This window comes from Cavia porcellus, unplaced genomic scaffold (assembly GCF_034190915.1).
Source record: "Cavia porcellus strain 051 isolate PalLab524CR breed Dunkin Hartley unplaced genomic scaffold, mCavPor4.1 scaffold_25, whole genome shotgun sequence".
NCBI classification, from domain to species: Eukaryota; Metazoa; Chordata; class Mammalia; order Rodentia; family Caviidae; genus Cavia; species Cavia porcellus.
Window position 1 is genome coordinate 51,897,952 of NW_026947508.1, and position 18,542 is coordinate 51,916,493.

General features: G+C 45.2%; 1 protein-coding gene across 11 annotated transcripts in view; it reads right to left on the minus strand.

Annotated features, from left to right (window-relative positions):
- The window catches only part of Dab1 (DAB adaptor protein 1), a 1,082,808-nt gene that overhangs the window by 222,038 nt on the left and 842,228 nt on the right, over positions 1-18,542 (minus strand). For 8 of the 11 annotated variants that reach the window (XM_063236576.1, XM_063236569.1, XM_063236573.1 and 5 more), the window contains one exon: positions 367-447. The exons of the other annotated variants lie outside the window; for them this stretch is intronic. In XM_063236576.1, coding sequence (XP_063092646.1) covers positions 367-447 — 81 coding nt within the window. The remainder of the gene's footprint in view (positions 1-366; positions 448-18,542) is intronic. 11 annotated transcript variants of the gene reach the window in all.

An 18,542-nucleotide genomic window follows, 5' to 3' on the forward strand; every position in this document is an offset into this window, starting at 1 on the left:
AAATTACAAGTATTTATTTTGGAAAATTTTAAAAATCACAAATGATGTAAATAAAATATAAGCTTAATCTGCAAAGCCAAAGATATCCATATTTAATATTTGGAGTACTTTGGTATAATAATAAACTTTTCTACTTGTTCTCAAAAATACAGCTATGGATACAGCTACCCATAAACCAACACAAAAGTGCTGCTTTTACACTTAGATAATCTTACTAAGACTGTAATCACTATATGTATATACGTACACACACACACACACACACACACACACACATATATATACCATGTGTACATGTGATACATACATTCAATATATTATGTACAAATACAGAATGTAAGAGATTAATTTACGGTTTTGTTTTACCTTTTTTACAGGATCCCCAACACTCAAAGCAGTGTCTGGCCAACAGCAGGTGCCCAATAAGCATCTCATGTATGGATGAATCTAACAACATGAATGAACAAATGAGTGAATAATTTTTCCTCTGCAAATATTTAAATTTAAAGCTGGACAGCTGGACTCTTGTTCTGGTAAACCAATACATCAGAAGCAGACTTCATCAGAGTAATTTCTCAAGTTTATAAGGTTTGAGACAAACCTGGGTGTGATCTCGTCTTGACTCACTTTGGTATGTACAATCAGCTTTCTGTACCCACAGATCCTACATCCTCAGGCTCAATCCTCAGACTGAACATATTCAAGAAAAAAACTGCATCTGCACAACACATGTAGACATTTTTTCTTAGCACTACTCCTCAAACAACACAATAAAACAACTATTTTCATAGCATTTATATTTTTGAGCAATCTAGAAATGCTATGTGTAGGCCATATGCAAATACCAGAATATACAAGAAGGTGTGTGTGTCGGTCACACAGGAATCCTCTGCTGTTTTAGGAGGGATTTGTGCTTCCTGAAGAGTTGGTGCCCTTGGGCACCCTGGCACCAGTGCCCCCAGATGCCAAGGCACGCCTGTGGGTTACTACTCTGCTGTGAAACCCGAACAACACATCTCCTCTAACATTGAGCTCTTCTGCACTGTTTTTAAAAAGCAAAAGCAAGTCTTCTCCTTAAGGGTATTTTAGTCTCTTTCAGCGTCGACTGACTAAATCAGAGTGTTAGCTAAACATATTCACAAGCTGCTCTTAGAAGATTTCTGAAAATTCTGTTGAACTGCCATTTAAAGACATTAAAATAAACAGTTGTAAATATCTACTGATTAAGCATTAAACCTACAAGATAAAATGACTGTTCAAGGGCCTGCCACTTCCTAACTATTCAGTTCTTTAGGCACAATTCGGATGCACTTGCCATCATGTGCCTTTTATGAAATGTGTATCTTAAATCAGTGAAGTGAAACCAACATCATTAATTCCATAAAAATCAGGGGACCTCCACATGTATTATTCTGCCCCATGCTTCTTTATCAGTGTGTTACTTCCCAGGCTGGGTATTACAATCGCCTGATATTATCCCTTATTTCTTTAAAGGCAATTTTACATTTCACATCCAAATTAATGGCTAATCTCTAAAGACTTATTATGTGTGATTACTTTTTTGTTCCTGAGCTCTCCCTTTCTCCTTGCACATTCTTTCCTTAAATGATGCTCCAAAACTTGAGATTTCATCAGAGATCAAAAAGTTGTTCAACTCTGGATGCTAATCAGAATATAGGCAGGGCCTAAGAAAATAAACGCCCTGAAATCCAGAGCAAAGGCGCTCTGAGACCCACAGGAAGTTCAGATTTATTCCGTATCAGATCTGGCAGGGGACAAAGTTTCTCGACCTATACCATGTCCTTAAACAAGGTGGCCCACCCCCCAGGCCCTCATGCATTGGAGCCCAGCAGAACTTTCCGGTGCCTCCACCTGCCCTGCTTTCACACTCGGTGTGTCCACAGCCTCAGCCCAGCATTGCTGGCTCTCACACAGCCAGCACCCCACTTTCCAGAAATCACCACTCTTTTCAGCCTGACCTGGAGCCTCCTCCATCTCCCAGCTGGGTCTCTTCTTCAGACATAATGGTCAGGTAACATTCCCAGTTCTGTGTTCACTGTGTCCTTTCTGACCAAGATGTGTGCTTTTTCCCAATTCACTCATTCCCTGGAGTGGGATGAACCTTGGTTTCTCTGGGAAGCTCTTGGACCTTGGAAGGCCAACTCACACTTGTCCTGTCCGTTTTTGCGGCGTTTTCCAGAGCAATGCCAAGCATTCCTGGGAGGTGAGGAGCCACGGTTCCTGTCCCAGACACCATCATAGAGCGTAGGCCTCTGCTGATGGAGCAAGTTTAATGCTGTGGTGGGAAAACCTCATCGCCTGACATTCAAGTGGGTGTGGATTCCTGTCCATGCCTTGTAAGGGTTTTCTAAATGACAGTCAGACCTGGAGTCAGGTGTTCCCGATAACATCTCTGCCCAAACCCTGTTTTCCTCAAATGAAACAGTGCTCCTCTCCTGTTCAGGGTCCCACTCATAGGCTCTGCCAGATACTTTTCTCAGCACTCAAAGTTTCTCTCAGACAGAGCTGACCTCAGTCCCTACCTGGAATCCATGGCCCTGCCTTCAGCAAAGAAGCTCTCTGCTGTGTTCATCCTCCCAGCCACCTTTGGAGGCTGACTGCCACCACTAATCCACAAAACATGATGGCAGGGGCTCTGGAATTGTAGGTGCCACCTACATGTGCTTAGGCAGAAACCTAACACTGTGCCAGTTGCATTTTTAGATGTCTAGTGGATAGGGTACATGCATTATTGATTTTAGGTACTTCTCTCATAATCCAGAGATATTGAATGTTACTGTCCATGTCAAAGATGACAAAGTCAAAGTCGAGACAGGCAGTCAGGGGTTCCACAGATGCAAATATCTGAGCCCGAATTCAATTCTGATCATTCATGTACCAGTCAGGTTTTACTTCTGCTTGTTTGTGTTTCTGATGAGGCGGTAACAAATTCAATGATCTAAAACAGAAAAACTACATTATCTCCAAGTTCTGGAGACCAGAAGTTTGTAGTCAGTCTTACCAGGCAGAAATCAGGGGGTTATCAGGGCTGTCTACCTTCTGAGGCTCTAGGAGATTATCCGATCCTTACTTTGTCCAAGCTTCCAGTGGCTGCAGTATTTCTTGCTTGTGGCCACATCACTCCTCCCTCTACCTCTGATCACTCTTCTTCTATCAAGATGCCCTCTACCTACTTTTCTTTTCTTTTTCTTTATTTTAAACTCCCAGTGCTGGGAATTGAACCCAGGGCCTCATCATGCTAAGTAAGCACTCTACCACTGAGCTACATACCCAGTCCTCAGCCTCCTTCTCAAAAACACTTGTGGTTGCAGTTAGTGCCCACCTACATAATCCAAGATAAGCTTCTCCTCTAGACCCTTAGTCACATCTGGTTCTGGATATTAGAACACATCATACCAGTTTAAAAAAAAATATTTCCTCTTTACTTCATTGAAACCACTGGATTATTATTATTGGCACTGTAGATATAGAAGTAATATACATAAGTAAGTTTTCTAGGTTTCCATAACAAGTTGCTTGTATTTCTCATACCCATTACCACACAGATTCTTCAAAGCAGCAGGGAAGTGGGCTCCCTTTGCAGGAGAGGAAACTGAGGGTCCTGGGAAAGAGATTCTCTCCCAGAGTCACACAGGTAAGAGAGAGACAGCTTAAGTGTGGACACAGAAATGTCTGACTTATGAGTGATCATGCCCACTTTCTCCCCAGTTGTCACCATCCAGGATCGTCTCAACCCCAGCTATCTCCTCCTCACTTCCAGAAGACAGACCAGTCCTCAAGAGTCAGCAGCAGATCAGTATGTGCTCCTTCTCCATGAGCCAGAGCTGGGCTGTGTGTCCTTCTAACACATCAAAACACTGATTTCAGTTAGCTTTGCCTCTGAATCGCTTCCCTCATACATAATCTGTGTTACTTTCTCCCCTTGTAATTATTCTACATTTTTGTACTTTGAACTACATTTACCATCTGCTAGCCCAATTACGCAAATGATCCAAATCCCTTTGAATCTGGTTAGATTGTTTGACAGGATTTGCTGGCACCCCAGTTCTGAAATCATCTGTGAACCTGGATGTGACACATGGAGTCACAAATAGATGGGAGTGGGAAGGTGGGGGTGAGAACCACATGTCAGAAGAATACAAGGAGTGAATGGGAGGTGCACCTTGATGACAGGAGTGAGTTCCACACCTGTGGCTCCAGGAGCCAGAGTAAATTGTGTCAGCCTCCAAAGGTGCAGGTTCAGCAGCTTTGATGTCTCATTGTTTCATGCTATAAAAAAAATGCATTCTGCTTTCTCACTTCCCTGGAAAATTTTTATGAGAATTAATGAGATGGTTTTGATGAAGCACCTTGGAGAGAAACAGCACACAGATCATTGGCATCTAGGTAATGTTACAGTTAGCTGCTGTGAAATAGAAGCTAGTGTCAAACCTCCCAGTACCAACATGCTATTCTTTAGTCTCTGCCTTCACTGAACAGGGTCCTTTTCGGTTCAGGCCCCATTTGAGCCCTTTTGGTTCACTCATTGTTCAGCCAAGCAGCTCCAGCAGGCACCAACTGGGGACAGCAAGAACCTTCAGAAGGCTCACAGCTTAGGAGAGAGGTGGACAGCATACTGGGAAAGAAACCTGGAGGACAGCTGGCAGGGAGGGCAGCAGAGGCTGCTGAAGGGGATACAGAGCTGCTGGCTCAGGCTAGAGCTGCCATAAGCCACAGGACTCTCGAATGAGGAGGCCTTCCCTGACAGTACCAGGCTTGGTCAACAGCATGTGCTGGCGTCTATGGGGCGAAGGGCAGGGAAAGCTTCAGAAGGCCTGAGGCCCTGCCTGTTGCTGATAGGCAGAGACAGAGCAGCAATGAGTGACTGTAAAGCACACACAGGTTACGGCATCTGGGGAAGGGACCATCATGCGGACTTTTAGCTAGTCACGAGGAAACTCCAGTGCAATAGGTGATCAGAGAGAACCTCTTCTGGGGCCAGACAGCCCCAGTGATCTCTATGTCACAGGTACTGAATGTTAAAAACAGGCCTAGCTGTCAAGTGCTACAATGAGGTCTTCATACCTTTCCATATACCATCATTAGTTTTTCATTTCCTTGTCTTATTTTATATCAACGTCCACTTGTCTACTAATGTGAACGCACAACTTCACCTTCAAAAGACGTCCAGAACTCTACAATGCACACACCAATGAGCATGCAGACCATCCTACCCAGTGTGAGCTGTGCAACACTGCTTTTCCAGTGTGGAGAGCCTTGGTGTGAAAACCCTTCGCTATTGCACACCACATGCACTCTTCGAGGCCTGCAGAACACCAAGACAGGGCACTAGGCAGAGAGGGCACACAGTCCCTGCCACCTTCAGGCTAAGCACTTCCTTCTGCGTGGGTGAGCCTGAATCCACACCGTGAGGCACCACCACACTCATCCAGCATCTCACTTCCTCTTCGCAGCCACCCTGTAGGGAATAGCGCTAGGCATACCACTTCATCACATGGAGAAACTGAGGCTCTATCTGCCCAATCATAGCCACTTACAGTAGCCCCTACCATTTCTAGTAACATGGATGGCAACATTTCAAACTCAAGTCAGTTAGAAGCACACCGCAGACTGTGACCACTGGGAATCTGGGTACAGACAGTGGGACAGCACAGGCTCACAGGCTTTCTGCACAGTGCAGAAAGCAACATGAGGTCCTCCTCTAACCCAAGCTCCCCGCAGCACAGACAATGAAAGCAAGGCTCACAGAAATCCCGGGGCCCATTTCCCATGCCAAAATAGGCTGCCTGCCTCATACACAGGGCACTCACCACACATCTGTCCCCACTGCTCCACCTCAGCAGCCCCCACCACTTCTCGGGCCACCCTGTGCCAGCTCTGGCTCCTGCCCTGCAACAAGGAGGCAGGGCTCCCAGGGACAGTGCTGGAGGCAGCCAGCCTGAGTGCGCCTGTAGCTCTGCTACCTTTCACTGTGTGACCTTGGGTATGCTCTTAACCTATCTGTGCCTCTGCTTTTCCTTCCACTAACTGTTCATAGCTAGCACATGCCATATGGTTGCTGCCTGGGACTACACGTAGAGGACTTGGATCAGCACTCCACAACAGTGACCCACACTTAGAGGTACTACTCTTACTCTTCCAATTTGTTAGTCTAAGGCAGTGAACTCAGGCCCCCAGCAGCTCACAGAAGCCCCATCAACCACCCCGGCCTTCACAGGAGGCACAGGGATGTTCTTTGGGGACCTGACCTGCGTTTTCTGAGGAAAAGTTTGCAGGCGCCCAGCCACCCAAAGGTGCAGAGCCCTGATTCCCTGCTGACAGAAGTGGGAGGCTGAAGATCACATTGGGGTCTCTGCTCTCTCCCTGCCCCTAGCAAGGTCTGCCTTTGTCACAGTTCTCTCTCCATCCCACTAGCCCAATGGAAACCCCAGGAAGGCAGAGACAGGGTCTGTTCCAGTGTAACCTGAGCAGCTGATAGAACCCTTCTTGTGAAAATTAGCCTCACACTCCTGGGCAGCTACCAAGCAGGGCCACATGGCAGACAGCTCACAGGTCCAGGAAGAGACTGGCTCCTTTCTTCTTTATGGAGTCAGTGGTTCTGGTTATATATCTTTCTCATTCTTACTCAGAACACCCGAATCCTTGTGTAAATCCACTGCATCTGTCTCAGTGGGGCTTGGGAATCTGGCCTGCCCCTGGTGCCATTTCCCTTGGATCGTGATGGTATTTTCAATCACACATTTGTCAGCAGTATTACAATTTCCACATGTATGTTCCTGAGCTCACTTGCGCTCGCTTCAGTCCTGCGCAGAAGGTGATTATAGAGTCACATGTCCTATACTGTGGAAAAGGAAACTGAAGATCAGAGACACCATGTCACTTAAACAACATCGAACCTTTAGGGTGTGAGAATACCTGAGCATGAAATTGGACCCTGAGAACAGGTCTCAGATCATCCCAACACCCCCATCTTTCTCCCTCCTGTGTGTTCACTCCCTGGCTGAATTCCCTACCACAAAGCTGAGGAAAAGCTCAGTGCTTCTGCCTGGCATTTCTCTGATTCCCCGAGGTCTTGGTCTTTGCCTGCCTTCTGATCATCTACTTGACATCCCTGCTGCATATATAAATATCTCAGCTGTCAATTCAACAACATTAGTCATCTTAGTAGTTAAGAAAAAAAAAAAAAAAAACAACTACTTATGTAGTCTTTTTCTGTTGCCAAGGAGTTTTACTCTGACCTTATTTGATTCTCCAAACAAACAACTCTCAAAAGAAGAAACAGCTGAGGCTGTTGTTATTAATTTCATTGTGTGATGGAGAAACAGGCCTGGGCCCCAGCGGCCCTCAGAGGGCTGTGTCCTCTTCTGGAATGGTGGTCCACCCCCCAGGTGGCCATTGTATGTCCTTGGGTCTACTGTATCACCTCTTCCTCCCCGCTCCCAAGACAGTCATTGCCATCCAGTCTCTCATTTTCATGCGCCTGAGTTGTGCAGGCTGTGTGTTCTTGTGTGGAAGCCTGTAAAGTCTATTTATGGACCTAATTGTCAGTTTTCATGAGTGACAGACATACAGTGCTTTGACTACTCAGCCTAATGTGTCTGTATCTGACATTTTAAATAGAACTCTCTCCCCCTCCCTGCTCCTTTAGGAAGTAATTTGAGATAGCAGGTATTTTTACATTCATATATCTTTAATTATATCTGCACAACTGTCAGCGATTAATGATTTCCTCAATCTGGCTCTTCTTAAAGGAGATTTGGAACTCACAAAACACTAAAAAGCACTCCAACGGAAGCTGTCTCTAACAAAGACATTCCTGAGCACGGGTCTGGCTTTAGTCAAGTTTGAGTCCTCATTGTAGATTAATTTTGTGTGACGTTTCTATGAATTATTGAAAAAGCAGCACTCATGTGGACGGCAAACATAAATAGATCTATACATGTAAACCAATAAAGAAGCATGCGACAGCTGGGGAGCAGAATGGGAGTGGACCAAATCCCTGGTCCCAGGAGAAATCAGTAACAACAGGTCCCAGGTGGCACTGTATATACTTACCCCAGAAGAAAATCTCACCTTCCCGCGTAAGCAAACTCAGTCCAGAAGCATGAGGTCATAGAGGACCTCAGAATGAATTTCGGCCACTGCATCTGCTCAATGCTCAAATTCTTGCTGCAGTGAAACTCATTTAACAATAGCTGCAGGGAGCATGCAGAAGGCAGGCCAGGGGCATGCTAGGCACGAGGCAGGGACCGGGAGGCCAGAGTCTCGTGGAAGAGTGAAAAAAGTCAGGAAAAGGGTCACCCACAAACAATGGAAGAAGGCACTGACGGCCCTGTGTGTGCGGCCCCAGACCTAGGGAGACAGGAGACCAGGCACCAGTCTGTACTAACTGAGTATGTGGGGCTGGGTGAATTAACTTGTCTCTCTTCCCCAGTAAGACAGGATTAATGATATTTTCCCTTTGTGAGATCAAATCAGATCTGACTTCTTCCCCATGACTGTCTTGTTTTTACAGTTCTCCTGCTGCAGCCCTGTGATATACAATCTGGAACTTTCCACCATTCCTGCAAGACACCGTGCTTGTGCTTCCTTACGTCTCAGTAGGTGTAGTTCCTCGAGACGCTCCTGTACACCTGCCCTTTGTTTGATAAAATCCTAAGCTTTCATGGTCTGGCTCCCATTTCAGTCTCTTGCAACACCTTCGCCCATCACTCTGCTACCCAACTCCCTGGAAGATGTACCCAGGAAGGCGCTCACCACACTGGGCACAGAGGTCTTGTCTGTTTCCACATCATGTGTCTCAGAAGCAGTCTTTATACTTTATATCATCAGAGGCTGGCCAGTGGTGCTCCCCTGGCAGACAGACACTCAGTAAACTGAGGGCAGCATGACAAAGACACAGTCATGTCCTGCCTCCTGGATCCTGTGAATGTGACATTTGGAGAAAAGATCTTCACAGATACCATTTAAGGTCCTGAGATGAGATCCTCCTGGATTGCCCAGGTGAGGCCTAAACCCAATGACAAATAACACAGAATACAAGAATATGTGAGGACAGAACAGAAAGAGATGGGGCCACAAGCAAGGAATGTCAATGGCCACCCAAGCTTGGGAGAAGTAATGGACAGATTCTCCCTTGGAGCTTCTCACAGGAAGAATAGCTCTGTCAAAGGCTGGATTTGGACTTCTAGCCTTCAGAGCTGGAGGAAAACACATGTATCATTTTCAGCCACCAAGTTTATGAAGTTTGTTACAGCAGCCTTAGGAAAAACACAGAGTGAGGAAGCGCTCTGTCCGAGGTATGAGGCTATTCCATCATGAGAGATGAGATTCAGATTGAAGCCAGCTTATTCTGACAAGTTCATGCTTCCTGTGATATTATGATTCTTCCCATGGGCAGCCCCTACCAGGAGACACCCACACTCCACAGCCCAAGCTTTGATACCTGCAGTCCACCAAGCCCATCCTGTGCAAATGCACGCATGCATCTTGGATATGGAGCAAACACTGCAGGTGGCTGGTTACACAGTGGGGTTAAGAACCACAGCACTGAAAGGCATGGTCTCACCCTTCTAGGAGGCTGTGACTACTCACTCCAGGCACTGGGCAAATCTTGAGAAAGGATGAGCCTAACTCCTGCTTTGAAGCTCTGGTCTGGTTTTTCCCCAGGCAGCCCAAACTCCCTGGGATAATCAGTGGGGATAGGGAAACAATTAAATCTAAGAGTTGGTTCTAACCACAGCCATTTCATCTCCACAAAGGGTTTACAAAATCACTTATAAATACAAGGAGCTGAAGTAAATATTTAATATTTGAATCTTAATCCATAAATATTTACACATAGGAATTTCTCCATGTTTCAAGGACCCCAGAGGGTTGACACTTTAAGCCACTGTGACTAATGAAACCCTACTTTCCCTATCCCAAAGCAAGGAGCACCTGGCTTTCCTTCAGGAGCTGTGATACAGGGAAGAGGCAGTGTGAACCAGAGGGCCACAATCCCTGAGATCCGGTGAGATCTGCAGCCTTAAGCAAGGACTCTAGAGACGAGGAAGACATAATCACTGGAAAAGCAAGATAAAAACCTGGTTGCTGCCACCAGTGCTGCTGCTGCTATGATAAGCCTCTTCCAAAAGTCACTGCAGTATTTTCTATTTATTCACTTTATGGCAATTAACATTTAAAGTGGACTTCTGCTATGGACACATTAACAGCAGCACAACGAGTTCCAGGTGACCCACTTTAATCTGCTTTCAGAACTCTCAGAATGATGATGACAGAGTCTACACTTACCCAACTCATTCTTTCAAGACAGAAAGTTTGTTTACTTCAGTGTTTGGTATCCCACTAGGAGTTGAAAACTAAAAACACCAGGTTCCTTCGTTGAGAGGTTTGTCACTGCCTTCCCACTTGACCTGTATTAAGGAGCTGTCACTCATTGGGTCCCTACTGTGTGTCCCATCCTATGTTAATGTCTATACAGAGATCATCACTGATTCTAGAATCTTCGTCTTGTGGATGAACAGAGACTTTCGCAGGTTAAGAAGCTTGTCCAGATTCTATTCTGGCTACACAGTGATACTGGTTTCAAACAAATGATTCACCAGGGCTAGGCAGACAAAGGAAGCTCTCTGCAGCTACTCACAGAGGGGATTTAATATTGGGAAGCTTTACATGCTACCCTCACATGGTGTTGAAGAAACTAAAAGCTGGGTGAGAGGACGTGATACAAGGAAGAGTGAGAGTGGGAAGTTGCTCCTATCCCTGGGTAGGAAGTGGAGCCCATGGAGAGGGGGCCCTGGTTGGTGGCTGGAGCTGTGTGGTGCTTCCCTTGGAAGCTCAGCCATGAGAGGCCAGGAGCCAGATGTGCACAGGAAGTCTAGCGACCTTCAGAGCCGCAAGTGGAGGGAGGAGGAGAAGTGATGGCATCTTCCACTGCCCCAGAACCCTGAGCTGCTATCAGGGCCTCCTACTGGCTGTAGAGAGCCTCCAAGCCATCCATCAGGAAGCAAAGAGAAGCAGTTTGTGGGTGTGGCCCCAGGACACAGAACAACCTCCACCATAACAGGAGAAGAAACAATGGAGAGCGCACAAGAGTGCCCTACTGCTCAGCCCACAGTCTTGCTGGCAGAAAACAGAGCTTGAAGAGGCTTTTGCTCACCCTGTGATGCCAAGGGAGCCACACGTGCCCTCTGCCTGCCCTGTAAAAGCACCCAGCACTATCACCTCTGCTGGGCCATTGGCAGAGCTGGTATGGGCTGAGATGGCACATGTGGGCAGGTGCTCTGGAAGGCCCTACAACGAAAGTCCAGGGCCACTGCAGCTCACCTCAAACCCCAACCAGATGGTGTTTGGCTTAGCAATTCAGGATATCTGAACTGACCAGACACCACGGCCTCCCTGTCACCCCTTGCTACAAGACACTCCCAGCCCCACCTCAAGATCCTTCTCAGCCCCTTCCTTCCCAAGGCGTTCAGACAGCAGGACCACACATGGAGACCAATGAACGGGAGGGTGAGGAAGGCAGGAGATGGATGTATTTGTTGCCTGGTAATCCTCTCTAAATCACCGATGGCAAGAGGTAGCAGACAATCCTTTCTTGGGGACTGAGACATCAAAGGATTAAGGGTTTTTGGTAAAGAAGGCTTGGTATTTGGCCAGGAGAATTATAAAAAGTCAAACTGTGTGATGGGAGAGTCTGATACAGTACAGCCAGGGCTCCCTTTGAAAAGCTGGCTTCTTTCAAGGTGAAAGGAAGGAATGGTGAGCATGGCTGTCACTTGGGAGAGCTTCTGTGGCACCCCAGGGTTATGGACAAGGCACTCTCCACCTACCCCTTCTGGCTCATTGCTCTGGGAGACCAGTGCTCACTGACTAAGCCTTAAACTCTTTCAGTACTGATGATATCATCTGCTACTTACTGAGCTCTGAGCCTGTGCCAGGCATACGGATGCTCTGTGCACAGTGCTGTAGAATTCTTCCTAAGAGCTCAGTGAGCATATCAAAGTGGGAGAGGGGGTCAGGTAATTTATTTTTCCAACCAATAATAAAAGATGCTAAACTTAGCTATTTGCTGAGCATTTACTATGTGCCAGACCCTGTGCTAAGTTTGTCATAGCTGAACCCCAAGCCATGAGAGACACTTGCCTCCTCTATCAGAGAGGTGAATATATCACCTTGATGACTCACTATATTCAGATGCAGTAAAAGCAATGTCCAAATTCAGGTCTCTAAAGCACTGTCCATTATTCACTCACTAATTCATTCATTTAGCACATATATCTTGGCAACTTTTATGTGCAGGGACAAAGGTAGATGACAGTGACACCAGGGTAAATACAGCATGTCCTCCTGGAGTGTACACTCTTATCAGTGACTTGCAATGTGCTGGGCAAGACTCCCTCCACTGCTACCAGTGAACACCACATATCCCCTGATTCTGCATGCAAAGGTAAGGCCTAGAGCCCAGGGCTGTGGCAATGTCACAGCTGACAACTGTGCTGTCCTCATCACCTGCACCATCAGCTGACCAGGCAGGGCCCAGTCGGGAGAGCTGTGGGATGCTAGGAGCCCAAGCTTTCAAGACCTGCACTCTAAAAATTTTGGGACAGTCACAGAAAGCAAACTGAGAGTTAGTGAAGGCTGAACAAAGTGTCTCTGTAAGCTATTTCCCAGAAAGCTTAAGCCTGATGCCACCCCTTGGTTTAAAGCGGCCCAAGGGATGTAGCCAAAGCGCGCAGTGAACAGGTGCCAAGTCAGCTCATTAAGTGCCCAAAGTTTTCATCTCTCCCAGGCTAATTGGCATTAATTCACAGGGTGCCGGATGGCTACTAAGTGGGGAGCTGCAGCATGCTCTTTAAGATTCAAAACTTACAGGAGTTTGGGATCAAAGACACAGAACATGACAGTATATGAAAAGCCTCCATGGGAACACTGCTTCTGTCCCTGCCTGCGTTTACTGTACTTAGAAGGCAGGGGAAACAACTGTTTTTGGCAGGATGATTGATTCCTGTTGCCACTGCAAAGTATTTCCCACCACACAGTGCAGACACTTGTCTGTCTCGCTGATTCTCAACTGTGTAAACATTTACTGAGCACCTACTTAAAGGCAAGAATTACGAACAAGGTTGGGGTGGGGGCTGGAGCCCCTCCCTGACCTCAGCTCTGCCAGCAAGGCAGGCACAGGACAAGAAGACCTGACTATCTGAGCATTTTTCCTAGAAGCAGTTATTTCTGGGTGCATGAATCTTTTTTAGTAGTTTTGCCTGTACAGTTCAAGTCTCTCTGCATACAAACCCCCAATCTACGCATGGTTGATACGCTCATCACATTTTATGTCCCTAACTCTGGAATAGAACAGAGGTGCCCACCATTAGAGCTAAGCCAAACTTTACAGATATTCTCTGCTCAGAATCTAGAAATGGGACCTTGCAACTCAGTCTTGGTTGGAATTGGGAGTGGAGAAGCCAGGAAAGCTGGCTGTGAGTACTGGAGTGAAAGACAAACCTGACTAGGTAGAAGAAGCCCTGAATGAGTATCTGAAAAAATCAGGCAAAGAGCAACACCTTATCGGGCCTGCTGGTACACAGCTATAATCCCAGTTACTCAGGAGGCTGAGGAAAGAGGATCAAAAGTTCAAAGACAGTCTGGAAACTTAGAGAGGCACTACATGAAAATAAAATTTAAAAGGGCTTGGCATGTACCTCAGTGGTAAAACCTTTGTACAACCCGTACGAGGCCCTGGGTTCAATCCCTAGAATTTAAAATAAAAGCAACAGTTTGCAGATTCCTGGAGCAAGTGACACAGTGACTGGCTTTCCAGTGGGCTCCAAACCCTCAGAAGGCAAAGCTTTCCAGATTGCTGCTTCTGTGAATGAGTTCAGCAATCCACACTGCAGGATTCCAAACAGTGCAATGCAAAGACTAAGCAGAGAGCGTTAGAGTAACATATTGTGCTGAGACCAGTGACTAACACTGCATGTTAAGCTGGAACCCCTACAAGCTAGAGAAGGTGCAGTGCTGCCCCCCATACCCCTGAACCAGCGCAGAATCAGGGCTAATAGATGCACACACAGTGGTCGGCCCACTCCACTCTCACAAACCTGAGGTGCCCAGACAGATATGCTGTCCAGGCTGCATTCCTGTCATATTATCAGCAAGCAACCAATGTCTCACTGGCTATGCCAAATCCTATGCTGAGGCCCTCATAGACAGGATCTCTTTTGGCCTGAGTCATTTCTTGAGAGATGGGACTGATGGGTCCCGCTTTACAAGTTAGGAAATCGAAGCTTAGAGGATTTCAAGTTGCTAGAGGTCTAATAAATAAAAGGTTGAGCTGTAACTGATCATCTTGTAATCCTGAACATAAAAACAACACCACCTCCAGGCTATATGCTAAAGAATTCTTCCTGCCTGTTCCTGGTGATGGCAAACAGAATTTATTTGAATAGGTCTTATGCATGATGGTGATTAGAAAGATGTTCAAAAAATATGACTGGCAAGGTGGGGCAGGGAGAGTGGGCATTATCCCTGTGTGTGGGATAGATACAAACACAGCAACACCTGGGCCTCCTGCTTGAGATCTCAACCCAGCAACTGCTTTCTGTTCCTCCTTTTCCAGTCACTGCAAACCACAAAGATTAAAATGTTCTGGAAACCGCTGAACTCACTACTCAGATCCCTGGAATCCTGACTTTCACTGGCCTCATTTTTTTAACCTCACAGTTGCACACCTTTGCCTGTATGGCAAGGTGGCTTAGGGAGGGGAATCTACACATTGTTCATCAGATGGTGGTGAACTGGAGAAGAACTTCTACCATTTAGGTTGCCTACACATCAGTTTGCTCTTGGGGCTGGCTCTGCAGCAGGGCAAGGAAAAACTGACCAAGCCCCTCTAGTTGACTTGGCATGTCCTCCTCTATACCTATACCAGGACCTCACTTCCCTCCAACCCCTCCAAGAGCAGGGTGGGGTGTTTGGCCAGGATCTTTTCTAGAACAGTCTTCTGATAAGAGACTGTCCTTCAGGGACTCAACAGTCTTACCACAACTTCCAGGGGGAACACACTGAAGTCCACCATGACCCCCAGGCTCTGCCTCCCTCCCCCTTTTCATCCCTCCTTCCTTCATTCCAGTGCACTCCTGCACTCAGAGCAAACCAGCACCATGGTTCAATGGCTCCCTGCCCAATTCGTTTTTCACAGCACAAGAAACTCTCCTGACCTCCCCACATCCTTACCTCCTGTCCTTACCAACTGGAATCTCTCCAGCCCGTCTTTCCCTCTCACTGACTGTGGAGATCGGGGAGTAGAAACTGAGCAATGAAAAAGAAAAAGCCTTCCAGCTCCTGTTATAAATGGAAAAGCCTGACGTAGTGGAGGCAGCAGGAACACCTTTGAAATGTGGGTCTTTTGGATATAAACTTTATCCTATTAATTTTCATCACCAAAGCTACTGGGTAGCACAGGCATTTTCTGAAATGTAACAAACTCTACAGCCGGCTTCAGAAGGATTTCAGAGAGGATCTCACCCATTGTGACGGATAATCCTGCAGCTTCAAAATGGAAGATCATAATGCTTTGCCAATCTACTCTGATCCCGGAGAAAATGGACTGATAAATGAAGATGACTTCAAGGTTTAAAGGCACCTCTTTTGACCCAATCTGCTAAAAGTTAAAACTCAGCAAGGCAGAGTGAGGAGACTTTTCAACTTGTCACTCTTAGAAAACCGAGAAACCAAAGAGACCCCAAATTCTCTTCCTGCAAATAAAAACAGGGCTAGCATGTAGACTCAGCCAGAGACCAAAGCTCCATGTGAACTGGCTTGTGTCCCTGCGTAAGTTACCTCCCAAAAACTCTAGGTTCCTTCTCTAGAACAAAGATGATTTCCTTAACCAAATTTGATCAAAGAAAGCACACACAATGGGGACTGGTGCTTAGTAAGTGCTCAGTAAAGATTAAACAACATAAAATCACTAAAAGTATTATTATCACTGGGTTTTCAGGCACATTAACCAAGGTAAAAGTAGTTGTGCAATCCTGGCCCTTGGTGAATGTTTATGTCTTCCGAATTTCTACCCTGGCCTTAAAAACAAGAAAACATTACTTATATAGGCTTCCTCTTGAAGAGGAGAGAGAGCTAAGAAGGCAAAGAGCTAATGTTTTTGCCTTCATATCCTTTCAAGATCTTCATTGCATTTTTTTGTTTGACTGCAACCACTTGTGACTGCAACCACTTCCTGATGGATATGTGTAGTGTGCTCTCAAGAAGATAAAAAGAGGAGAGAGACAGAGACAGAGAGGGAGAGAGGGAAAAGGAGGGAGGGATGGGGGAGAGAGAAAGAGACAGAGAGAGAGAATATAAAACTACATATCCACAAGCAATGATGGATGCCAAGGGTAGAAAATTTCCAGTAGGCCTGGTCTATAAATTGTTATTTAAATTTGCAATTTAAAAACACTGTCTGCCTTTTTGATTTAGCTGACTGTATAAGAGAAGACAAATAATGGAATCCTAATAAGCAATGTTTAAATGACATCTCCAGTCTCCCAGACAGAGAAAGCGACAGTAGAATTCTAAGAAGAGAAAATAAATCTACCAAGACTAGGAAAGACGACCAGAACTAAATAGTCATACTAATCACTTGATGGCAGATATTGAGAAAATGTGTTTTGGGCTATTTAAAATTCGAATCCTTAAGAGACCAAAGGGGTAGATCATCAGCTAAAACCCCCTAAAGTCATTGTGAGGGACAAAATTAAGCTCGATTTTTACATTTCATCACATTAAAGCAGATGAACCAAAAAATCAAGGCACCAAGACCACATATTAAAGTTGGTAAGCTGAGATTAAAAGATTTGAGCTGCACAAAGTGTTGGAACTCACCAATATCCCCTGGCAAATCTCAGTGCCAGGGCTTCTGGGGGTCCCCACAAAGGGAGGTTTTCCCAAAGACAGGGCTCCTCTTCGATATAGGAACATGTGTTATCTTCCTCTGACCACAAAATTGAGAAGACAAACACTGCATCATCTCAATAACCAATACAGAAGCAAGTCAGCAGCTATTGAAAGTAATTCTCTGTGTCATACTCTAAGAAGTTTTGGCAAATGTTGGAGTGGATCAGTGAAAAATAATGACAGTCAGAGAAGGGTTGGGAGAGAGGTATTGTAAGAAAACTGTAATGAAAAGTAGACTGCTTAACATTTAAAAAAATGATAATTGCACAATGTTATGTCCGGGGAATACCTTAAATGGTGAGAGTTAGTGCAAAAAACAACAGAGTTAAAAGCATAATGGGATTAGATTAAATTGCATGTGTTTGCATGCTTGTGTGCACATACTCACACACAGGAATAAAACAGCCTTAAAAATAAACATACTTGCGTGTTAGTGGTGCTCTCTGAAGACCAGGACATGACTGCAGAATCCTCCACATAGCACTCAAGGCAGCCATTAAAATTGACCAGCATTGGCAAATTACACAAAATCTATTTCCAATCTGTAACTCTGAGAGCAGGAGGAGAATCCCCAGTATTCAGTATTTCAAAACATCAAAGAAAAACTAATGGAAAATAAATTACTGATTCTAGGAAAACGCAGGCCAAAGGCCAAAGAATTATCTATCTAATGTAGGCTATTCTATTGTTCAACAAATGCTTAATGAGCAAATACTATGTAGCTGGCCCCATGCATATGTGAAATGAACAAAATATGCTACAACTTGAAGGATTTTTTCCTCTAGAAGAAGAGGAAACAAGTTACTGCTTAAGCCCCCTGATTTGCTGGTCTTTCACTGGACAATTTGTTTTGCCTAAGTAGGGATGTACAACCAATAGGCAGATAGTGTCTATAATAATTGGAAGGTACTTCACAAAGTACTCACTGAAGAACAAAATACAAAACTAAATCCCCAAAATCCTTGTTTAAATTTCATAACCTCTAAGAAGTGCTTAGATCATCTAGCTTAAGGTACAGTATACAGAAATGCTATGAAATTTCGACCAAGAGTAATCAACTGTAATTATTTCTTAGTTATCATCTTTCACATTAGATCTACGAGTTTCGTGAGTCCAGGGCTTATCTACCATTTTCTGTGGCCAGATTCGCCTAGTTTCAGAAAACATTATGAAAAAAAGGAGGGACATCAAAGAACTCTAATCATCACACCACCCTTACCAAAATGAATGTGTTCTCTCCTTACTTAGCATCTTGATTGCCTACTATGTGCTAAAGGCTTCTAAGTTACCTCCACATATATACTCAGCTATTGTAAGTTTCTTCTATTCTGAACTCTAAGAGATAGTTCAAGCCACTATGGCCAGCAAAGCACAAACTCTGAAATCAGACTGCTCAGGTTACAATTCTAACTTTACTAGTTTTCAGCCATGACGAAGTATTACCCTGAGTTCTGACCTATTCACATCAAGAATACAAATAAAATGACAGTAAATATTTAAAATGCTAGGGACACTAGTCTTCCTCTCCCTAAAGAAATAATTTGTATTTCACAAATGTGTGTCAT